The sequence below is a fragment of the Chlorocebus sabaeus genome, chromosome 1 (assembly GCF_047675955.1).
Source record: "Chlorocebus sabaeus isolate Y175 chromosome 1, mChlSab1.0.hap1, whole genome shotgun sequence".
Lineage (NCBI taxonomy): Eukaryota > Metazoa > Chordata > Mammalia > Primates > Cercopithecidae > Chlorocebus > Chlorocebus sabaeus.
Window position 1 is genome coordinate 122,008,906 of NC_132904.1, and position 24,994 is coordinate 122,033,899.

At 48.4% G+C, this 24,994-nt stretch overlaps 2 protein-coding genes across 5 annotated transcripts in view; both read right to left on the minus strand.

Moving 5' to 3' along the window:
* CDON (cell adhesion associated, oncogene regulated) overlaps positions 1–18,766 on the minus strand; it is a 241,430-nt gene extending 222,664 nt beyond the window's left edge. Inside the window, exon 1 of the mRNA XM_038004852.2 lies at positions 18,703–18,766. The gene's annotated coding sequence lies outside the window, so the exon portion shown is untranslated. The remainder of the gene's footprint in view (positions 1–18,702) is intronic.
* The window catches only part of RPUSD4 (RNA pseudouridine synthase D4), a 132,995-nt gene that overhangs the window by 105,455 nt on the left and 2,546 nt on the right, over positions 1–24,994 (minus strand). For 2 of the 4 annotated variants that reach the window (XR_012094920.1, XR_005242582.2), the window contains exons 4-7: positions 21,002–21,095; positions 20,782–20,926; positions 19,550–19,647; positions 18,703–18,975 (exon numbers count right to left, since the gene is read on the minus strand). Coding sequence is in view for 1 of the 4 variants with exons in the window: in XM_008021429.3 (XP_008019620.3) it covers positions 18,763–18,975; positions 19,550–19,647; positions 20,782–20,926; positions 21,002–21,095 (550 nt within the window). In the remaining 3 variants the exon portion in view is untranslated. Of the gene's footprint in view, positions 1–78; positions 2,891–17,445; positions 18,976–19,549; positions 19,648–20,781; positions 20,927–21,001; positions 21,096–24,994 lie in introns of those variants that run through there. The other 2 variants (XR_005242581.2, XM_008021429.3) reach the window with 2 other exon arrangements.

Genomic DNA, 24,994 nt, shown 5'->3' on the forward strand with positions numbered 1-24,994 from the left:
GAACTGTACTCCTTCCAGCCAAGCCCACTTCCTCTGCTCACAAGAGAAAGGAAAACTCTTTTGCTGGATGCAGAGGTGTACAATGAAGAAGGGGCCGCCTTAGATTTTGTATCCAGGGCCCTTTTATTTTGTTCTTCTGGTCAGTATTTACTACCCATTTGACAAGTATGTCCCAAGCATTTCCTACGTACCAGGCCTGTGCTGGGCACTGGGGACGCAATTGAGAACAAGCCATCCAGATGCGTCTGCCCTGCAGGGCTGTCTTTAATCACGATGTCCAAAGCTGGCTCCAGGGCTACACTTAGAATAAAATAAGGCAGTGATTTCTGGGTTCCTGCAATTTCTGGGTTTCTGGATATCTTCATGTGAACGGCCACCTTTATGTAAGCTTCATGAAGCCGAGGGGAGAGTATCTGCTTGACAAGAGAACTTTTGGAGTGATATGAACCATTTTCAAATCTCAGTTCTGTTTCTTCTTGGTTGAGTTACACTTGATCTTAGCCAAAAGGCGGAGAAGTGAGCCCCTTGGTTGTTATTTAACCTCCAGCTCATGTGTGAAATGTAGACAATCCCATCCACCTTGCAGAATTATTTGAAGGGTCCAATGGGTAACGGCTGTAAGACAACACAGTGTCCAGAACGTGGGGACACTCAGTCAATGGGGTAATGACCACCCCGAGCACTGGGGTTTCGAATCCCAGCTGATGGTTCTGTTGGAGTTGGCATTCCCTTGTGTTGCAGGACTGTGGTTCCTAAACTTGACTGGTTTTAAGAATCACTGTGACCACCTTTTAGAATTACCAATTTTCAAGCCTGAAATCAAACCAACTGAACCAGAAGCGGCAGGGATGGGCCTAGAAACGTGCATTTTTACAGGTCTCCAAGTTTGCAATCCACAGTGTTAAGCAACTTCTCAAACCCAGCCCTACCCATTTATTTTCCAAAACTCCTGGGAGAGACAACAGAGGTGCAGCGCTCTGGAAGCCGGGCCTGTACTCCTCCCCCAGGCAGCCTCCTCTCCACTCTGGGACCAGCCCTGCCTTCTCCCAGGCTGCGGTGGGTCCCATCTGAGCACAGCGGCTGCCCATAAAGCTCCCGATGAAAGGCACGCTGGACAGGAGAGGTCAAGGTTCACACAAGCAGCTCCGCCTTCTGTTTCATTTACAAGTGGCAGTCACCTCATTAAACCTGGTCGGCCTCCACTCCCACCCCACCCTTACCCCCAGCCCACCGCATGCATCCCCACACCCGGTCCCTCCTGCTCCGCCCTGGCCGGCACACAGAGGCTGGGGTGGAGATCGAGTGGTCCAGAGATGGGCGGGTGACCTGCTGGACACACCCACCCATACCCCAGACTTGCCCAGTGCCTAATGTACGGCATGCACTCCACACACGTTTGTTAAACGTGGTGTTTATAAATGCATAAAACTGGCATTTCGTAGTTGCTGCAGCACAACTGGTACTTGGAAAGCAGTACTGATGCCTTCAGAGTCCTGGGGAGGAGAAAAGGCAGCGACTGCCGTGCGCCCCAGGCCGACTTTTCACCTCTCCTAGCCTCTGTTTCCTCCTCTGTGAAGGGGTTACCGAGGTGATTAGACGGAGCGGGCCACACGAAAGAGCCTAGCTAACGACTGGAACATTGCAGCTGTGCGGTCGGTGTTCACGAACCCACAGCGGGCAATGCAGACAGCACGTCACATGGAGCTAACTCTGCCCAGGCACAGTGGCTCACGCCTGTAATCCCAGCTACTCGGAAGGCTAAGGAGGCAGGGCAACTTGAGCCCGGGAGGTCGAGGCTGCAGTGGACCATGACTGTGTCACTGCATTCCAGCCTGGGTGACACGAGGAGACCCTTTTTTTTTTTTTTTTTTTTTTTTTTTTGAGACGGAGTCTCATTCTGTCCCCAGGCTGGAGTGCAGTGGCCGGATCTCAGCTCACTGCAAGCTCCGCCTCCCAGGTTTAGGCCATTCTCCTGCCTCGCCCCTCCTGGACTCAGCGCAGCGCTGGTGCCCATCTCTGAGTGGTAGAAGCTCCTGCATTTCTATACAGCAGGGGCCTGGGGAGGCTGGAAGGGAGGTAGGGGGACCGGTCATCAAACATTTGCAGAGCAGGCTCTGTTTGTTTGAGAGAGGAGCTGGTGGAGACCATCGGAGGCTAAAGTCCACTACTGCCCCACAGAGCCCCGGCTGCAGGATGCCAGAGAAAAGAGCACCATTCCTGCCTCCGTCTCTGTGAAGGGCAACCCGGGCTGGGACTGGATGAGGTGAAGGTGGCTCCTCACTTCCCTGACCAAGGCCCTGCCCGTGGCTCTGACCACCCTCTCCTCGCCTCTGCCCCTCCCTCCTTGCCTTCCCACACAGGTTTTGCGGGGGCTCGGGGCACCCCCATCAGCACCCCTGCATCGTGCGGCCACTGCTGGGCCTCCCCTAAGAGGGACTCTCCCCATTGAAAGGAAGGCTGGAGAGAGGACGAGGCAGAAGTTGCCACCCAGAGGAGAGAAGGGAAATTAACACTGAAGGAGAGACTGGAGAGAGAAAATAAGAGACAGAAAATGAGAGGCAGGGAGGGAGGCAGGTGCAAGGGGACAAGAGCACAATCTTAACTTGAAAGGAAGGCACTCACCAGGGAACACGTGCTGAACTGTTCACAGCGCACAGAGGGATGAATACCTACAAACGCCGAGAGTCAGACAGGGACAGAGACTGTGGCAGGGACCACAACAGAGGCTGACAGATGATGGGCAGCCTGTCATCTTTTGGAGCCAGGCCCTGTTAGAATTCTTGGCCTCAGTTGATGCTGGCGGCAGGACGCAGTGTGCCTTCCCTTCCATTTTTCCATCTGAAACTCTAAACGCAGCTCCAAGATCTCCCCATCCTCTTTAAGGTTCCAGCTGCAATCAGACCCCCAGGATAGGTCAGCCAGGTTGCTGGGCCTGAGAGTGGCCCCCCCAGGGCCCACCTTGGGCATGTGGGGTAGACCGTGGGCTACCAGGAACAAGGAGCCCCCAACAAGTACAAGAAGGACCCTAAGGGCCGGGCACGGTAGCTCACACTTGTAATCCTAGCACTTTGGGAGGCTGAGGCAGGCGGATCACAAAGTCTGGAGATCGAGACCATCCTGGCCAAAATGGTGAAACCCTATCTCCACTAAAAATACAAAAATTAGTCAGGCGTGGTGGCATGCACCTGCAGTCCCAGCTACTCGGGAGGCTGAGGCAGGAGAATTGATTGAATCCGGGAGGCGGAGATTGCAGTGAGCCGAGATTGTGTCACTGCACTCCAGCCTGGTGACACAGCGAGACTCCATCTCAAGAAAAAAAAGGACCCGAGACCCACCAGCCAAACAGACCCTCCCACACCCCTTCCAGGTCTGCCCCGGACACAGCTGTGCTAAGTGGTGACCTGAGACCCGGGGAGAGCGGAAGCCAGGCAGCTTCTGGGTGTCTTGATGTTGACAGCTTGTCTGCTGCTTAGAGACTGGTCCTTCAGTCACCGGCTGAGAGGATTATCAGGACGGGGCAGGCTCCAGGGGTGCCACAGCCCCGACCCCTCAACAGCTCTGTGCTACCTACCCCGCCTCCCTGGGCTTTCCGACCTCTGCCCTCTCGTGCTCCCCTCCCCTATGGGTCAGGATCCAAGTTCCCCAGGCTTGCTACTTCTCCAGCCAAGTCGCTCCCTGCCCCAAGTTCCACACTGCGGTAACACACCGAACACTTGCAGGCACATCCAGAAAGCACACCACCCCTTCCTCTGGAGTGCCCCTCCCTTCTCTCCACCTGAAAGCTCTCAGCACACCCCTTCCTCTGGAATGCCTCTCCCTTCTCTCCACCTGAAAACTCTCAGCACCCCGTGAAGGCCCCTCCCCACCCAGGCCGCTCGGGCACTTTGCTAGTGATCTCCTGACGCCTGGGTGCCTCTCCTGCAATCTCTCTGAAACATGTCAGGTGTTCCAGGACAGGGCTACAGCTGCATCACGGCACCCAGTAGGGACAACACACAGCCCGGGCCCCTAGGTGATGGGCGGACAAATGAGATGTGGTCAGGATTATAAGCCACACCTCGCCTGACTGGTTCTCCATTTCCTTTTTGTCTTTGCACCTCGGTGGCAGGCGCACTGAGTGCAGAAACTCTCTCTTCTGCTTCCTTGCCCTCTCCCTAGTTTCAGACAATGTTGTGCATGACACACACTTGCTGACAGGAAGAGGGGTCAGAGTCTTGCTGTGTCCCAAGGGATCCACCTGAATTCTTCAAGGACCCTGTGTTCCGGGCACCAGGGACAAAGCCAGGTCCATGTGTGGCTTCTTTCTTTTCTAGGAGCTGCAAGTTGGAGAGATGCCCTGCCCTCCCCATAGAATCCCAAACCCTGGCCTGGAGTTCATTCAGGTGGATTTCGGGACAGGCCAGAGGGAAGGGACAGCAACGGAGAGCTGGGGATAGGGGCACTTTTCCTCGGAAAATAATGAGGCAATTAGAGGAGGCCCAGAGCAGTTCCAGATGTGGCGGCTGACTGCTGAGATAGTGACGTGTACTTCTAACATGTCAGCACGCTGGGGACTGAGGCTGTCTGCAGCTGCTGCAGCTGTCACCTGGCCCCACTGCACTGCTGCGGTTACCTGGCCTAATGGTTTTGGAATGAGCTGGGCTGGGGCCCACAGCCTAGAACCCTGGTCTCCAAAACTCCTTGCCAGAAAGAAACTCAACCTCAATAAGAGCCCCATCTGATGAGGGCTGTCAAGACATTCACCGTCACCTGCCTCGCCTTGAAGTTCAATCCCCTCCAGGTCAAGCTTTCAGGGGAAGCTCAGAGCCTGGCCCTGAGCGAGCGCTGGGGACAGAACACAGTGTGGTTGGATGTGGCCCTAGGCCCGGAGTTGCCTAAAGCCCAGGCACGGGAGACAGGACAGGGATGAAGCCCCTCTGACAGGAAGCAGCCAGTGGCTGCCACTGATCAGGTGCACACAAAGGTGTCTGTGTTCCTGTCTGGCCCTCCCCAGCGGGCCCTGGACCCTGCCCTCTCCATCCCGTATATCCCAGGCGTCCTGAGCTGCCTGGCCTTTTCAGCGATGACTGGGACAGGACACCAGCACTGACAGCTCTTGTCACAGCCCCCCAGGCCTCATTCATGCTGGAGAGGCGAGGACAGCTTAATTCCCAAACTCAGACACAGGACTGCCTGCCGGAGAGGGCATGAGGCTGCCACTGACCCCCACCCCGCCCTCCCCAGGAGGCGGGCACCTGGGAACAAAGTCCCTGGTGTCCCCTCTGCTCTCCTCCCTCCTCTGACTTCCCCTTCCCCTCTTTCTGCACCAAACAGCAGGCGCTGATGGCAGTTACATTGTCCAGGGATGAGTGATGCTGGGTGCTTAGGAGGATGAGAAGGAACGAGCTTTGGACATGATAACTTCAACCCTTCCCCACTCCAGCCCCCATTTGGGGACGGGGAAAGGAATTGATGTCAGATGTAGGGGATTCGCTTAGCCCCAGTATTCTGGGCTTCTGGCCCCCAAACCAGGAACCAAGGAGCACTGGCTTCATGCCAACACCTTCAAACCAGCCCACACTCCATGTGGAACCCAAGGCCCTTCAGGAGCTGTCGGACAGCCCCAGGGAGCTGCAGGCCATGCTGTGTTCTCCTGGCATCTTCCCATTCCCAGGCCAGCCACCTTGGCTGGGGGTATCTGCCATGACCTTCACTCCCTGAGCCCTTGGTCTTCACATCCATGGTGACCAATCCCAGACAGGGGTTCCCCTAGTCCCATCCAGTTTGGGGAACAACTGTGCCCCTCCCATTTTTGAGGCCATCTCCTAAGCTAGCCTGCAGGCTCCTCATGTGCTCCTGAGGTTTGAACAACCACCTGGGCAGGACCTGCCCTCTCCCAAGTCAAAGCCACTAATTCAGCTTGGAATGCCCGTCTCCACATGCAGTGGGGAGGAACTGACCCCCTTGTTCTGCTGTTCCTTTCCTAGCTCTCCCTCAAACTGCAGTCAGAATAGCAGAGTTAGAGCTGTTCTTCATTCCCATTAGGACTCTAGAAAGACTAACGGCCCCAAAGAGCGTAACCGCGTGACCCACCTCCTCTCTAGAAAAAGTGCTAGAAATCTAATCAGGCAGCAATATAGCACCGGGGGTAAGTCTGTGCATCCAGGCCTGTGTCCTTGCTTTCCGGGTGCGTGCCCTCTGGCAGTTTGCCCAAGCTGATTTCCTCATCTCTGAAATCTCTCCTTCGTGGAAGTGCTGCGGGATTCAGTGAGCTCACATGGCACAGCCCCAGCACCGTGCCTGGCTCGCTGCGAGTGTCCGATGTAAGCCAGCCCCTGCTGCTGTGACCACCTTCCCCAGCAGCGGCTGGTGCGTGCCACAGGCTGGCGTGTGCCACGGGCTGGTGTGTGCCACAGGCTGGTGTGTGCCACGGGCTGGTCTGTGCTACGGGCTGGCACGTGCCACGGGCTGGTGTGTGCCACGGGCTGGTGTGTGCCACGGGCTGGTGCGTGCCACAGGCTGGTGTGTGCTACGGGCTGGTGTGTGCTACGGGCTGACTGTGTCTCCCAAATTCCTACACCGAAGACTCAACCCTGGAACCTCAGAATGTGACGGCCCTTGGAGATAAGCCTTTAAGGGGGTGGCTCAGTTGAAATGGGGCCTGGAGGATGTGCCCTCACCCACTCTGACTAGTGTCCATGTAAGAAGAGGTGATCAGGTGACAGGCCTACACCGAGGAGAAGCTGTGTGAGGGCACACAAAGCAGGTGGCCATCGGCAACAGAGAGGCCTCCAGAGAAAACAAGCCTGCCAACACCCGGATCTTGGACTTCCAGCCTTCAGAACCATGAGCAAATGAATTTCTGTTGTTTAAGCCACTCAGGCTGTGATATTTCATTCTGGCAGCCCGAGCAAACTAACACAGTATGACCAGGCCCGTCCCTCCCAGCCCAGGCACCGTGCAGGACACCAGGCCCCAGAAAGGACAGGAAGGCCCAGGGCAGGACAGTAAAAGGCCCGACGTCCAGGTCCCTTCTGGGAGGCTTCACTTCTAAGTACAGTCTAGATTCCTAAACTGGATCCAAATATTGAGTTTCTACACTGCCCTTCTCTGAGATGCTGAATTTGTGGGTTCCAGTAAAGGATTAGGGATGTTATGTCTTCTCCTAAATAAGTAATCTCGGCATAACCAGCCTCAGCCTTCAGGGTCCTGAAACTAGAAAGAATCTCAGAGATTGTCTTATCTAAGGACTGAGATAATCAACTTTGTCTCATCTGCCCATTTTACAGGTGAGGACAATGAGGTCTGGAAAGATGGTGACACAGCTAGATAGTGGCAGAATTAAAAAAGAACCCAGTTGCCTTGTCTTTCCATTAGGAGACCTGCCTTCCTGCTCCAAGTGCACATCTGCTCATCCCTGCTTGGGATCTGGGAAGGCTGGAGAGGAGAATCGGGACTTCTCTTTCGGTCTCTCAGCACCTGGTTCACTGGAGACACAGGTTAAGAGTGAGGCTCCCAAGTTAGATGGACAGATCAAAACCTAGTTCTGCTGTATACAGATGTGACCTCAGGAAATCAATGGACCACTCTGGGCTTCATGTTCATCGTCTGTAAAATGGAAATAAAAACGAGGAAGGATAGTATACGCCTCACAAGGCTATTACTGGGAGCTTTTAAATGTAACAGGCTCCACACAGGCAACAAAGGTCAAATACAGAAATCACCATGAGTGTTGGGTTTCGGGGTTCCGTGTGGGAGTAGGAAAAGGAAGAGCGAGTCTCAGCTGTGATCACAGGCCCTCTATGCCTCTTGCTTTCTTTCTCTTGTGGAATTTTCTTTCCTAGGCTGGAGAAGTAAGGTGACAAGGGAAATCTGGCTTATAACTCCAGAAAATAAACCCAAAGATACTTCTGGAAAATTCTGTAACTTCAGACAGGAAGAAGGCCAGACTCCCCAGCAGGGCCAGGACGGGCTGGCACCCTCTCAGGCATGGCTTGAAGGAGGCCCTGGTGTGAGACAGAGGCTCGGAGGGCCGCACAGAGCCCAGGGCACAGTGGCTTGCTCCCTCCCTGTCCTCCTGTCGCCTTCCGTCTCCCACCCTCTCTTCTCCTCTGTCTTTTTTCCCACAAAGGTGTCACCTTCAGTGGCCGGTGAGTCCCTGGCAGCTGTGAGTGAGTGAGACCAGTCTTGGCGGCTGTCTGTTAGCAATGGAGTTGGAGCATCCCAGCGTCCCGGTGGGGGTGATGCCCACAGCCTGAGGCCCCTCCCAGCATGGGGAGACCCTGATCCCAAGGGGAAGATTCTCGCCTGACCCTCAGAGCGGGCGCTGCATGAAGTGATGACCACACGCCCCTTAAAGCCAACTGCAGAGAAAGTGGGTGGATGGGTCTGGCCACCACAAGCTCCTCGGAACACAGGCTGGAGGTCTGGGATGAGGGGCCCAAGGCTGTCCACCTGGGCGGCAGAGAGGCCCGAGAGGACAAGAACCGGCCCCAGAGAACAGAGAGATGAAAGAGGTGATGAGGACAAGCTGGCGTCTTCCTGGAAGCCTGGATGAGAGAGGAGACAGTACCGGCCGCTCTCCCCATGGGCCTCCCCCCTGCTTGCTCCCTGACCTCGCTGAGCACATCAAAGCGGGAGCCCCTTCTCCCAGGCTGGCTCCCTGAATGGCCCAGGTCATCACTGGCTCCTTGAAGCTGCTGACAGACAGATGGTAATCGCTCCCAGCCTGCTGAAAAAGGACGCGGCTCCAGGTCAGGGCTGGGCCTTGGTGGGCTCCCTGCATGGGAGGCTGTCTTGGCTGCCCCCTTCTTGGTCCCCCTCACGGCTCCCTGGGACAGTCTGGTTAGTTTGCCTCGGGGAAAGAGGGTGCTCCAGTAGCTCTGACACTGGGGTTCACAGGCCCACAGGCGCAGCAGGTGAGATGTGCAGAGACCTCAGGGGTCTGAGGACCCCTCAGTCCATGTCAGACAGGCCGTGGGAGCGGCGGAGGATCTTGCAGGGAGGGCAGAGGTGAGGCCTGCCCTGGGGAAGTTCATCACCCAAGAACAGCAGAGGATGAAGGGAACGGCCGGGCTGGCACTCACACACTTACGTGTCGAAAACACGTCACTGTAGCAGAGGCGCCCAAGCTGCCATGATTACTTTCCCTCCGCTATTTAGTAAATAATGCAGGGAAATCATCCATTTGCCCGATTTTACTTAGTCAAAATTGTACATAACTATCAATCAGTGCATCTGATCAACAGAGATAGCAACTTTTTACTACATTAAACCAAAATTAAATCAGCAAAGAGCTAAGAATGCTTGACGTTTAGCTACAATGAACTCACGTGGTAGGTAAATGCCTGTTTCTATTAGGCTTTTGGGTAGTTGAGGACAGCTTGACTATATTTTCTACATTTTTATAATGAACATGTAACAAACACTTTTATCACTGAGTGTGTAGGAATCAAATTCTATTTGAACTTCACTCAAAAAGCCTAAACCATGACCTCCTATTACTCCACCCGCCATGAGCGAACAGAAAACCCAGCGTCAAGCCAGCTAAAAAAGTAGGGGGCGGAGATTTACAACGCGGGAGTAGCCACGGTGAGGGTTATGGGGGTTAGAGAAAGACAGTAAGGCTCTTGTGCAGGATACTTCACATGATTAAATCCTGCTCCCAGTTTTTGGAGTAGCTTAGCCTGGAGAGGGATAAAAGCTGGAGTACTGCTGCCATCTGGTGGCAACATCAGAAAATGCATTTTACTTCACTCATATTACTACAATAATAAAACTACATTTTACCTTATGAAATTGTCTATATTTGACCCAGTGTAACCATCAAAAATGAAAACTTACAAAAAAATTCCACTTGGGAAAGAATAGTCTTCAACAAATGGTGCTGGGACAGCTGGCTAACCAGTCAAAATTGGACACCATCCTTATACCACACATAGAAATGATTTAGGATTACAGACCTAAATCTAGAAAACCCTTAGAAGAAAACCCAGAAGGAAATCTGCAAGACTTTGTATTACGTGATGGTTTCTTAGATATGACACCAAAAGCACAAGCAACAAAAGGAAAAATAAATTGGATGACATCAAAATTGAAAACTTTCCTATTACAAATGGTATAATCAAGAACGTGAAAAGACAACACAAACGGAAAAAATATTTGCAGATAATACCTCTATGTAATCTCAGCACTTTGGGAGACCAAAACAGGTGGATCACTTGAGGTGAGGAGTTCGAGACCAGCCTGGCCAACATTTTGCGAAACCCCATCCCTACTAAAAATACAAAAAATGGCTGAACATGGTGGTGCATGCCTGTAAACCCAGCTACTGCGGAGGCTGGGGCAGGAGAATCGCTTGAACCCAGGAGGTGGTGGTTGCAGTGAGCCGAGATCATGCCGTTGCATTCTAGCCCGGGCAACAAGAGTGAAACTCTGTCTCAAACAAACAAACAAACAAACAGACAAAACCAAAAAAAAAAAGTGGAATCCAGGATACATAAAGAACTCCTACAAATTAATAATAAAAGCAAATAACTGAATTGTAAAATGGGCAAAAGATTTGCATAGATATTTCTTTAAGTTGTATAGTCAATAAACACATGAAAAGATGCTCAGTATCATTAGCCACTAGTGAAATGCAAATCAAAACCGCAGTGAGAAACCACTTCACATCCACTAGGATGGCTATAATCAGAAAGACAGGTAACAAGCGCTGGTGAGAAACTGGACCCCTCGTACATTGCTGCTGGGAATGTAAAATGGTGCAACCCCTTTGGAAAAGTCTGGCAGCTCTAGAAACAGAGTTGCCATATGACCCAGCAATTCCACTCCTAGGTAGGTACCCAAGAGAAGTTAAAACACCCATCCACATAAAAGCTTCTACATGAATGTTCAAAGCAGCATGATTCACAATTGTCAAAAAGTGGAAACAGCCAACAACTGATGAATGGATAAACAAAATTTGGTATATCAATACAATGAAAGATTATTCAGCAATATAAAGAAGTAAAATATTGGCCAGGTGCTGTGGCTCACACCTGTAATCCCAGCACTTTGGGAGGCCGAGGTGGGTGGATCACTTGAGGCCAGGAATTCAAGACCAGCCTGGTCAACATGGCAAAACCCTGTCTATACTAAAAATACAAAAATTACCCGGGCGTGATGGCACATGCCTGTAATCCCAGCTACTTCTGAAGCTAAGACACGAGAATCACTTGAACCCAGGAGGCGGAGGTTGCAATAAACCAAGATTGCACCACTGCACTCCCAGCCTGGGCCACAGAGCGAGACTCTGTCTCAAAACCAAAACAACCAAAAAAAGAAGTGAAATAGTGACATATGTTACAACGTGAAGGAACCTTGGACACATGACACTGAAAGAAGCCAGTGGCAAAGGAGCATATATTGTATCATTCTGTTTATACAAAACATCTAAAATAGGCAAATCTATAGGGAAATAATATTTCTATTTCCGGAAAACAGATTAGCAGTTGTCTACGGCGGGGAGTGGGAACGGGAAGTGAGAGCTTAGTGCAAGCCACGGCCACATGTTGCACAAAAGTCCGTGTCGGCCTCCTCGCTGGTCTCCACACTCCTATGTTTCCCGACAAAGTACTCTGCAGCCCTCTGCTGAAGATCTTATAGAGTGAGCTGGGAGTAGGCAAACAGCCCAATAGGCGTGGAAGGTGGTTAGTCCTTGAGAAGTCGTATGAACAACGTGTGGGTTTGGGGTGCACAGATACATCTAGGAGGTAGGGGCATGTGTGTGGACAGATTGATGGTGGTGAGAAGGCAGGGGCCAGCTGAGCTTTTAGGGTGTATCTGAGTACAGGTCACCATGGCCGTGTCCTCACAGCATGTGAAAATACCTGGGAAAGGCCGGGCCCGGTGGCTCACGCCTGTAATCCCAGCACTTCGGGAGGCCAAGGCGGGCAGATCACCTGAGGTCAGGAGTTTGAGACTAGCCTGGCCAACATGGTGAAACGCTATCTCTACTAAAAATACAAAAAATTAGCCAGGTGCGGTGGCAGGCATATGTAGTCCCAGCCACTCGGGAGGCTGAAGCAGGAGAATTGCTTGAACCTGGGGCGGGCAGAGGTTGCAGTGAGCTGAGATGCCACCATCGCACTCCAGCCTGGGGACAAGAGCGAGACTTCATCTCAAAAAAAAAAAAAAAAAAGCAAAAAAGAAAATACCTGGGAAAGAAGAACTTCACCCATCTGTATAATCAAAATCCCTTTCCCCCTGCGAAGATGTCAGCAGATGGCAGTGTGCCACAGCAGGTGCCAGGAGGGAAATGAACAGAAATATCCGAAGGCTTCTTGCCTGAAAGGACCCTAAGGCCACAGCCAACAGGGGCATCTATGCAGACAGCCACAAAGGATGGTCACTCGCTGGGGGACAGCAAGGTGAAGGGATCCCCAAGGGAGGACATCAAGAGATGACTAAGGGAGTGGGGGATAGGGAGGAAAACTCAGAGTTCTATAATAATTTGCCTTGCTTTTGTCCTTGTTTCCTGGGAGAGAGAACCTAAATCCTCAGAATTTCCCAAGTGATGGTAACATCTTTGTTATTCATGATGGGCCCTAATAGTTTATGCTAACGTGAGGACTCACATGGGGACTTAGATTCAGGACCGGGGCTGGCCATGCAAACAGACCGACCATGTGATTAGAGGGTTGGCACTTTGAGCCCAGCAGAACTGAGTTCAACAATGTAGCCGATAGTTCAACCATGACAACATAATGAAACCCCAATAAAAACTCTGGACACCAAGGCTTGGGTGACATTCCCAGTTGGTGATGCACATCCATGTGTTGGGAGGGTGACACGGTAGGCAGAGGACATGGTAGCTTCATGTTGGAGACTCTCCCAGACCTTGCTCGTGCATCTCTACTTTTAGCTGGTCCTGATTTGTATCATTTTATTGCTATAGCAAAACCACAATAGTAAGCATAGCTAGCGCTTTGCAGAGTTCTGGGAGTCATTCTAGTGAATGATCAAACCTGAGGGGTTTGTGAACAGTCTTGAATTCGTAGCTAGTTGGTCAGAAGTACAGGTGGCTGGGAAACCCCAGAGCTTGCAGCTGGTGTCTGAAGTGAGGCAAGTCCTATGGAATGTGCCATTAACTTGTGACGTCTGGCCTAACACTGGGCAGCTGGTGTTCAAATTACATTGCCCTGAGCCAGCAGACTTTGCGCCCCACTGGGAGAAAGCTGTCTGCATCCCCATGGCATGCTTTGCACAAGCACTAGCAGGAGGCCATGTTTTTGTATATCCTACCAGGCACTCTGGCTAAAAGCAGTCCAGAGAGCGAAGGACAGCAGACTTAGAAAACATGGTGGGAGGCTGCTCCATTTGCCTGTCCTGGTTAAAACAGCTACTCCCTCCCACAGTGCTCTATCCCCAGGAACCTGGGGATGGTCTCAACAGTCTGTTCTGAGTTTGGTTTCTGGTGGGAACTAGCAGGTTGTCTATGATCCTATTTCTAACCCACTATACCTTTCCACCTTCCAGACCTAACTCATCATAGCTGAAGGGTGGGGATGGTGAAATTGGTGCTCAGGAGATATTAAAGAGGGAAGTGCATTTTAAGAGAAGGGTTTTAGAGGGAACTGGTAAAGAATTAGTGGCTAATTGGATTTGGAAGCTGGTGCAACGGAGGAGTCAAGGGTGAGTCCCAGGTCTCTGGTGATGCCATCTAAACTAAGGCAGGTAAGAGGACAGGAGCAACAGGCCTGGAGAGGGAGCTCCCAAGGGGAGATGACCACAGGCAGATGGATGTAAGATGAGGAGCTCAAGGGGGAGATCAAGGTCAGAGACAGACTTGCGGGTCATCAGCACACAGGTAGAGGATTCCCAAGCTGGCCCAGCTCTCCCTCTGGGAGAGGGACAGGATGCCAAGATGGAGCTCTGGGGGGCACCATGATGGGGCCCTTCAAGGAGCCTGGAAGGAGGTCAGATAAGGAGATGCAGGAGGAGTTCATGGAATCAAAGTGAGTGAAGAGCTCAGAGTGGCATCTGGTTATCAAATGCAAAGACGTGTGATATGAGGATTGAGAAAGTGCTCTGTGGGCTTAGGTTGGCTGTGCCTAGCACGGAAGAAAAGTGACTACCCAAGAGCTGGCACCTGGAGCAGTAGAGCCAGTACTGCCACCAGAAGGGGCACTGGGAGAGCCGGCCTCCCCCTCTCCTGAGCACAAGCACCTCCCGGAGCTCACAGCAAACACAAGTCCCGCGTGGGCAAGGAGCTGCTACTTTTCATGGCAAGCCTTTAGTTCTTGATTTTTCATTTTGATTTTTTCTTATTCTCTTTTCAACCAGAGTCATTTGAGCAGAATAGTTCTTGATTTTTTAAATCACATGCATATTGAACTTTGATAAAAATAGAAATTTAAGAAGCCCATTTTCTTATACCAATTACTGTATATGACTTAATACTAAATCATATATTTTAGCTGGCTCTAATCAGTCTTTCAAAACAGATGCAGCTCATTTTAGGCACATTCCAAGCTCCTTTGCTGTGTAACCCATTTCTCAGGTCACACTAACATGTGGTCAAATTCCTCTTACATTATTGTCAGTGATTAAAGATAGACACTGGGCCGGGCACGGTGGCTCACGCCTGTAATCCCAGCACTTTGGGAGGCCAAGACAGGCGGATCACTTGAGGTTGGGAGTTTGAGACCAGCCTGACCAACATGGAGAAATCCCGTCTGTACTAAAAATACAAAAATTAGCTGGGCATAGTGGCACATGCCTGTAATCCCAGCTACCTGGGAGGCTGAGGCAGGGGAATCGCTTGGGAGGTGGAGGTTGTGGTGAGCGGAGATTGTGCCATTGCACTCTAGCCTGGGCAACAAGAGTGAAACTCCGTCTCAAAAAAAAAAAAAAATAGCCATTGTACCTAGCAAGACCTGCGCTCGGGCAGTCCAGATCTCACTAAAAATCCAAGAAATGTTAATCCTTTCTTTAGGCCTAAGAAAACACAGGAAAGGAAGAACTTCATCATCCTTCACCCTTGCCTGCCCAACCACAGCAGCAGTGCGGGATGCTACATGGTTTCTCCAAGCCACTCCCCATCTTCCCAGCCGACACGTGCAGCCCTGGTCTGTGTCCAGACCGCGGCATGCGGGCTACTGCCTGGTCCCTTTGTGGTGCCTCCCTGGGTACCTGGCATTTCATCAAACACCCACAAGACCAAGGGTCTCTTCATCTGTCTCCCTGAATTAAAGTCAAAGATCAACATTTCTTAAGTGTCACATTCCTGTCCCTTTATCTCGAGAAGCATCATTTACTAGAAATATAAGCAGTCACACTAGAGCCTGCGGGCTGAATGTGGCCTGCCATCTGTTTTTGCATGACCTGTGAGTTAAGAATGGGCTTTACCTTGTTAAACAGTTGGAGGAAAATGTCAAAATAATAATTAGTGTTAGGGACTGAATTGTGTCCGCTTCCCTTCCCCGCTCAAAATTCATATACTGAAGCCCAACCCCTAATGGATCTGCATTTGGCAAAGTTTACAAACCAGTGGGTGCCCCCCACCTACCCAACTCCCATTTCAGAGAGTTGGGTCCCACCTCTGTGGCCAGTGTCCTGGGCTAAATGGCCCGACCTGATGAGCAGATTCCCACACCTTGTTCTCCCTGCACGTCCGGGGCGGCGTCTGTTCCCAGACCATAGCACCCTGGGACCCCCAACATGGGATCTGACTCCAGATAAATCTGCCACACCTTTTTTTTTTTTTTTTTAAATATGTAGTGAGACAGAGTCTCTCTCTCTCTGACACCCAGGCTGAAGAGCAGTGGCACCAGCATGGCTCACTGCAGCCTCCACCTCCTGGGCTCAAGTGATTCTCCTGTCTCAGCCTCCCCAGTAGCTGGGACTACAGGTGTGCCATCGTGCCATCATGCCTGGCTAATTTTTGTACTTTTTAGTAGAGACAAGAGTTTCACCAAGTTGTCTAGGCTGATCTCAGAACTCCTGGGCTCAAGCGATCCTCCCGCCTTGGCCTCCCAAAGTGCTGGGATTACAAGCATAAGCCACCGCACCCGGCCTACCATACTTCTTAACACAGGTCCTTCTCAAGCTCAGATGGTAACTAATTACAAGCAGATAATATGACCTAATATTTGAAGTTTCTCATGGTGTGCTTAAATGTTCTATTAATTTTTAAAAGGCCATTCCATATTTACAAATAAAAGTTATTTCAAACACAAACATATTAAAAAAAAACATGCTTTTATGGCTGACGAATCAACACACAAGAGCATTTCAGTTGACTCTGCCTACCTACAATCACATTCCCTGCACCCTTAAAGTTGCAGATCAACTAGGTTGTCTGAGGTTGTTGTCCTGGTCCTTAAGCACCCCCATGAGTCAGTTGACACTAAAGAAGACAGTCCTTTTGTGGGGCATGGAACCGCTGCCATCGGCTTCAGAGAGGTCTGGGAAGGTGCAGCAGGGCAGACATCTGCCCCGGTCTCCAATGTGGTGACCCCGTATCCCAGGGAAGCTTAGGAATTCTCAAAAGGTCAACTGTCACTAGCTTGGTAGCTCCCAGTTCAGCAACTAACACAAAACCCAGCACTAAAGCGCTAAAAACTCACGAAGAACAGCAAAGCAGCACTTGTGACAAAGCCGGGCAGAAATAACGACACAGCTGGTTCTCAGTCCAGCTCCAACGTGCCCGCTTGGGGAACGACAGTCCTGCCTCACACTTACTTGTCAGTAAACCACACAGCTAACCGAATTTTCCCAGCTAATGAGCTCCCTGAGATGAGTGAATGTCCCCACATACCTGCAGCCTAGTCAATATTCAGTCTGCCAAATTAAAGTCTAGATTTACATCCTAGAGACCATATCTATATATAAGAATATAAATCGTCTGTCACTTCTCCAAATGTATCCTGACTAGCTCCTTCTTTTCTCCATTTTCCAATTCTAACTTTTATTTCCATCATGTGTTCTTCTAAGATTGTTCTCCTTTTTTTGAGACAGGGTCTCACTCTGTCACGAGGCTGGAGTACAGTGGTACAATCATGGTTCACTACAGTCTCAACCTCCTGGGCTCAGGTGATCCTCCTGGGTCAGCCTCCTGAGTAGCTGGGACCACAGGTGTGCATGTGTCAACACACCCAGCTAATTTTTGTGATTTTTGTAGTAACAGGGTTTCACCATGTTGCCCAGGCTGGTCTCGAACTCCTGGGCTGAAGTGATCTGCCTGCCTCGGCCTCTTCGGCCTCTCAGAGTGCTGGGATTATAGGCGTGAGTCACCGTGCCCAGCCTGTTCTCCATTCTTGTGGGTATTCCTGTTCATCTGTTTCCCTGAATTAATGTCAATTATCAGTATTTCCTAAGTGTCACATTCTTGTTCCTTTTTCTTGACTAGCATGGTTTACTAGAAATAGAAACAACAGGAAAAATATTTAGGTCTTATATAAACAAATATAGTCATCTCGTCTGTGCTTTCAAAGTTAAATTTATTATGCACAGTAATGGGTACCATGGAGTCAGGGAAGGGGCTAGAAAGTGGCATCATCTATACACAGGGAACACATAAAGACTGTCCCGGGGTGTATGTCCCTAACTGTGCTGTCACTCCAACTTTCTTTGTCAGAAAGAAAAAGTAGTGTGAGGTGTATTCGTTTGCAAGAAACAAGGTGGCAGCTGGATGGACCAACTGAGCAGGGAGGCCAAGGTCATTTCCATCTATCCCTAGTGATGTTCAGTATAGCCCTCTCCTTCCTGAGACCCAAGAACAGAAGATATGCTTCCACAATAGAGATTTTTTTTTTTTTAATGGCAGCAGTCTCCTAACTACACATTCACGGACCAACCAAAGCCATCTCCAAGTCTAGAAAGGATACATACTACACGCAGCTAAAATGCCAACCACTGATCCAGAATTTTCAAGATGGCACCTTTCCCTAAACTCCTATACCATTCATTAAACATAGACTGCAAACTGCTAGCCTGTAGAGCAAATTCAACCTGCAAGTATTATTTGCTCAGCTGCCTAAGCGTCTTTAAAAATTCGATTTAGTTGGCAACACACTGGGAGGTTTCACACAAATATCTAGGTTTCCAGCTTCTCTGAAGAAATAAATGAGAAAATCCATTCCCACATGGCAACAACCAGCTGGAGCTAACAACTGTTAGACAGCATGCCACTCCCCGCTACTGCCTTACATCCAGCCAGCTTCGCGTATGCATGTTATCTGCCTGCCATTCACATCTGCTCTCCTTGCTCAGCAAATGTCCCACCTCAACCTCACACTCAATACCCTTGCACAGGTTCCATAATCAGAGTGCAGGGGGCCACCCACACTATAGCTGGACAATCCCTGGATGCTGTGATACTTGTTAACCATTATGTTCTTTCCAACCACGGGAACCTTCCTAAGAGCTCAAGAGCTTCACTGCTGGATAAAAACAGTTCCTGATCCTGGATTCTGTCCTTTAGTTTTCCTTTTCCAGTCACTGCCCCAGTCTGCCTGGCCCTGGGCTCTGTTCCACATTGGCAATGAGAGCCCACGGCAGGGAGACTTCCAGCAGGCTTTTCCACAGTGCAGCCAAACTATCAGTAAACAGACTTTGTTCTCCATTAAAAGCCCTGGAGCAGCTGAGTTGCTTCACCTTATCCCACCTGGGTCTTATAGAGTCTGTTCCAAGTGAGAAGTTAGCAAAGTCCTGTAAACAAAGAACAGTTCAGAGGCCAACCTGCGCTCCCAGGTACCAGGGTGCTCCCACGGTCTTCACTGTGCTCCCAGATGTTCGGCTTCATTGTTCTTTTTGATCCTGATTTGGCATTTCTAAACCCAGGCGGCGCAGGGAACACACAAAGAAGCGAGGAAGTTTGCAGACCAAGTTGAGATCCTCCTTCCTGGACCCCAGGGCAGGCAGGATCAGCTGCTGGGCATGCAGGTGAAGGGGGATGTAGCGGGCCTTCGACTGTTCCAGCCCCAGCTTCTTCAGGGTGCCCACGGACAGCTTCTATACAAAGAAAGGACAGACCCTTGAGAGTAAGGCCAACAGTCCACCCTTGAAGAACATGCAAAGTCAGGGGACTTCCACTTACAGGGAACCAACACTAACCCCCTGGAAGACACAGTCATGGAGAGCCTGCTTCAGGGGCATGTCTAAGAAGGGCTCAGAACCCAGGTGAGGGAAAAATGACCACACCAAAGACATTCTTTTTGGCCAGTGCTTTTTGGCCTACCAAGAAAATGGGCTGTGGTATAAGGATGAAAAGGCTTTCCCCGCGGTTCTTTAGCAGTAGCATGAAAACCTGCTCCCAGTCTTCAGAAACACCCCTCCCCTGGTCCACAGCCTCCCAACAAAATCAGACTAAACAAATGTAACAGTAAGCTTTTCACTAACAGATCCTGCAGTTTCACGAGGACAGTAACTGACTGCTTCTAAATTTCTCTGAAAGCAAGATAACGAGCTTGGTACCATGTTTGAAGACAATGAATAGGCTTTGCTGTAACTCATTTCAGAGATTTAAGAAAAGGAACGCCTAAGTTCTCTCCCATATCTGTTGCATATTGAGTCAAATTAGTATTACCTGGGGGGCCAACCTGTTCCAGTCTGAGTACTTGTGATCACCAAGTATTGGACAATCCAATCCAAAAGACAAGTGAACTCGAAGCTGATGTTTTATTCCTTAAAAGAGAAAGAAAGAAAACTTGTGAGGAGCTACAGAAACAATACCAGTATTGGCATCTGCTTCAAATCATATTAAATCAAAGTGCAGTAAATTGGCCAGGTCCCAACTATAATAAAGTATAAAGAATAATACAGCAAACTATAAGCTATGTAGCACCAGCTAGCTTAGGAAGTAAACGTTGTAAATACCCTAAGTACCCCTGTCCACCACAATTCCCTCTTTCCACCATAGATAACCAACATTATGAACTTGCCATCTACCATTACCCTAACTTTTCAGTAATTTTACTACATAATGGTAAGTAGTATTGATTTGCACATTATTTGAATTGTAGTAAAATATACATAAAATTTCCTGGTTTAACCACTGGCATTATACTAAATGCCAAGTCAGCGGCATTAGGTGTATTCACACTGTTTTTGCGACTGTCACCACCACAATCTCTAGAACTTTCTCATCTTCCCAAACTGAAACTCTGGACCCATTAAACAACAATTCCCCATTCATCTGCCCTCCTTTACCCTAACCTAAGATTTTGGCAACCACCATCTACTTTCTGTCTCTATACATCTGACTCTTCTAGGTACCTCACATGAGTGGAATCATACAGTATTGGCTCTTTTCTGCCCGGCTTATTTCACTTAGCATAATGTTTTCAAGGTGCATCCATGTTGTAGAAAGTGTCAGAATGTCCCTTCAATTCTTTGAAAGCTGAAAATAACATCCTATTTTCTGTATATGCTACATTTTGTTTCTCCACTCATCCCCCAATGGTCACTGGGATTATCTTCACCTTTTATTACTGTAAATAACACTGCTATGAATATGTGTGCAAATATTTGATGATTTTGGGTATATACCCAGAAGTGGAACTGCTGGATCTTACGATAATTCTATGTTTAATCATTTTGAGGAACCACTCTGCACAGTTTTAATAGAGGCATTCAAACTGTTTGTATTCTTTTGCTAGTCACAACCATCCCTATGGGAGTCCCCGTAGCCTCAGATCAGCACCAGAAGCACATTCTCACACAAGTCAGCCATAGCACCAGCTGCTCGGAACGAGGCCCCGGACAAAACCTGGTGGCACAGGGTTGTGTGATCCCACTGCGGAAGAGTGACACTCTCACCTGTGATGGGCTGGAGCTCCACGAGGGCGGAGGAGAGAGTACTGCTGAGCACCTGGTACCGAGTTACAGCAACTTGTGCATTCCGGTTATGCCGCACTTTCACCATTTTCCCATTGTCCATGCGGTAGCTCGGGGACAATGTCATCTGAAGCCAAAGAAATCAAGATATGATTCTCAAGGAAGAGCAGCAACCCCTGCCTCAGGGAGGTTGCCTGCCCACCTTGCGGTGCTGCTGCTGGCCTTGTGCTTCCTTCTCCACAATGGGGATGTCCACGACTCCTGCTGAGGGCATGGGGACACGCACAGTGATGGCCCTGGGGGTGACACAGATCACTGCTTTAGCCAACCAAGCCAGAGAAGACCTCCTAGATTTGGCCACTTAGAGGATTTCACACTGGACCTTCTGCACTAACATGTGATCTCTTATGATTGAAGGGTCGTGCAAGATTCTCTTGGTGTAATGCTTAGCCTGAGAGCTGATAGATTTCACAAGCTTATCTTTTTTACTATTAAAGTCATACATGCTAATTGTAGAATATTTGGGGTAAAAAAAAAAATTATATTAATAACATGGTCTTCCCAGCCTTTAAAAATGGATAAGTACAGTTAAAATTATGATAATATAATTTTGTATTTTCTTTTTCAAATAATAAAAGATTGTAGATTCTGACTGCATGCTAAATGAACAAATGAATAAATAATTGGATGAATGAACCTAAGAAAAAATTCAGAGAACTGTTCCTGGCTCATTTGCCACATAGGTAAAACAGGAGGGAACTATACCCAAAGAAGTCACAGGGGCAGGTGCAGTGCCTCACACGTGTAATCCCAATACTTTGGGAGGCCGAGGAGAGTGGATCACTTGAGGTCAGGAGTTCAAGACCAGCCTGGCCAACATGGTGAAACCCAATCTCTACTAAACACACACACACACACACACACACAAATCAGCCAGACATGGTGGCATGCACCTGTAACCCCAGCTACTTGGGAGGCTGAGGCACAAGAATCGCTTGAATCCAGGAGGTAGAGGTTGCAGTGAGCCGAGATCATGCCACTTCACTCCAGCCCGGCGACAGAGCAAGACTTCATCTCAAAAAAAAAAAAAAAAAAAAGAAGTCCTAGGAACCACAACCACAACTCAATAACTCATTCCAAATCACTTCTGTTGGTGCTCTCCCTCTCATGACCTCACAGACAGGTAGGAGACTGTTTAATCTGTCTGTATATTTATGCCTCTTTCAGGTCAATGATGGGAGATTCTCTCTGGGTACCTGGTGGTTTGTTGTATAATCACTAACCAAGGGGTCAAAATCCCACTCAGACACACTGTTTCACAACGTAGACACTCCATTTCAGTTTGAGCTACTATCTGGTATGTTTTATTGTATTTTATAGATTTTATAGATCTTCTGTGACACGATTGCCCTTCCTAATGATACGACACTACAACTCAAGAATGCTCAATCAGCAAGACCCAATTGATTGATTTCAATTCCTCCATGAACCCGATACCAAGAATGGTTACCAATTTTGAACCTTAATGGACATTTTTCACAAATAACATACCATGTATTTTATAGTCTTAACATTCTGATAGCTTGAATAGATAAAATAAGTCTCTATTTTTTATTTTTTAACTTTTCCTATGAACTAGGTACTGTTAAATATTTCACATGACTCGGTCTTATTTAACCATCTCATAAATCCTATTATTTCCACTTGTCATATGAAGAAAACAAAGCCTATGGAAGTTTAATAACTTGCCCAAGGCCCCACAGCTGGTAAATGACACAGTTGAGAGTTGAACACGGATATTTTTGAGGTCTTAGCTACTGTCCTAAATTCCTCCATTCTCTATAATTTTATTATAGTTGTTCTTACATTTGATTGTATATCAAATTTTAAAATACAGATGCCAATCCCCACAACCATCAGACTTATGAATGAGAACCTCATGGGTAAGTCTCAATCATACAGAATTTTAAAACGCTTCTCAGATCACAAAGTATCTGCAAAATCTGTAATCTAAAAAGGACTAACACTCAAAATATAAAATTAATACTTACAAATCAAATAGAAAATAATAAATAGCCTGGGCCAGACACATTGTCTCACGCCTGTGAGCTGTAAGTGCTGTAATCCTAGCACTTTGGTGGGCGGATCACTTTAGGTCAGGGGTTCAAGACCAGCCTGGCCAACATGCTGAAACCCCATCTCTACTTAAAATACAAAAATTAGCTGGGCATGGTGGCGTGCGCCTGTAATTCCAGCTACCTGGGAGGCTGAAACATGAGAACTGCTTGAACTAGGGAGGAGGTTGCAGTGAGCCGAGATTGTGCCACTGCTCTCCAGCCTGGTCAACAGAGCAAGACTCCATCTCAAAGAAAAAAAAAAAGTCCAGGCATGGTCTTAAAATACATAAATAAATAAAAATAATAAACGACCCAATAGAAAAATAGGTAAAAGAGGCCGGGCGCGGTGGCTCAAGCCTGTAATCCCAGCACTTTGGGAGGCCAAAGCAGGTGGATCACGAGGTCAGGAGATCGAGACCATCCTGGCTAACATGGTGAAACCCCGTCTCTATTAAAAAATACAAAAAAAAAAACTAGCCGGGCGTGGTGGCGGGCGCCTGTAGTCCCAGCTACTCGGAGGCTGAGGCAGGAAAATAGCATAAACCCGGGAGGCGGAGCTTACAGTGGGCCGAGATCGCGCCACTGCACTCCAGCCTGGGTGACACAGCGAGACTCCGTCTCAAAAAAAAAAAAAAAAAAAAAAAAAAATAGGTAAAAGAAATAAACAGTCTGTTTCCAAAAAGGGAAACTCGAATAGCCAATAAACATGTAAAAAACATTTAAACTGATAGCCAACATCACTGTTATATAAGGAAATAGAAAATGGTTTTTTTTTTTTTTTTTTTTTTTTTTAAACTTATCACAGTGGCAAACCCTTTAAAAATGCTTTGGCTGATAAGGGGAGATGGGTACTCGCCACTGCTGGTGGTAATGTAAACTGATAAAACCCTGGTGGAGAGCAATGTGAGTACTATTAAAATTTAAATATACACACCATTCAGCCCAGCGATTCAATTTTTAGAAATTTACCCTAAAAATACATTCACATATTCTTTGCAATAGGCTCTAAAAAATGAGAAATTACCTAAATATTCATCAGTGGTATTTCACAGAGCAATTAAAAAGGAGACAGCTCTAACTGTACAACACAAAATGCTCTAAGATATATGATCCAAGAGAAAACCACGGGATACAAAACTGTGTGTAAAACACAGTACCATACAGTAATATGCTCACATATGCTCGATAGCTCTGGAAGTTTACACAAGATACCAGTCACAGCGATTGCCCCTGGGGAAGGGAACTGCACAGATAGGGAACAGAGGGTTTCATTTTTGCTCATGTATCTTTTTTCTCTGAAAAACATTGAAGTAAACCTCTATGTGCTAACACAGAATGATCCCCAAGACATAGAGTTGGGCAGGGGAAAAAGTATAATGTAAATTGTACAATGTGATATATATAGATATATCTATGTACATACGTATCTACACACACACATACTATATACACTAGACATGTATGTAAATGCATTGAGTAAGAACTAGAGGAATAAAAACCAAAGTGATTACATGGGTTGTTACCTCAAGGGAAAAGACTAGAATGGCAGAGTGGGTGGATTCTCCAGGAGTTTTTCACATTATCTTTGTTGTTTGACTATTTTTATCACAGGAATAAAATCATATATTACTCGTATAATTAATTAATTTTTTTTTTCTTTAGAGACAGGGTCTCACTCTGTCATCCAGGATGGAGTGCAGTGGTGTGATCATAGCTCACTGTAACCTCAAACTCCTAGGCTCAAGTGATCCTCCCACCTTGGCCTCCCAAGTAGCTGGGACTACAGCTATGTGCCACTATACCGGGCTACCTTTTTACTTTTTATAGAGAAAAGGTGTTGCTATGTTGCCCAGGCTGTTCTCCAACTCTTGGCCTAAAGTGATCCTCCCACCTCTGCCTCTCAAAGTGCTGTGATTACAGGCATGAGCCACTATGCACAGCCTATGCTTGTATAATTAATTTTTGATAATTTTGATGTATACCAGAATTAAGAACCACTGTTCTATCAGACTTAATATTCTAAGCACCAAAGCTGCTTCACATACTTTTTATAATCTCGCAGGTCCTAGTGCAGTGCC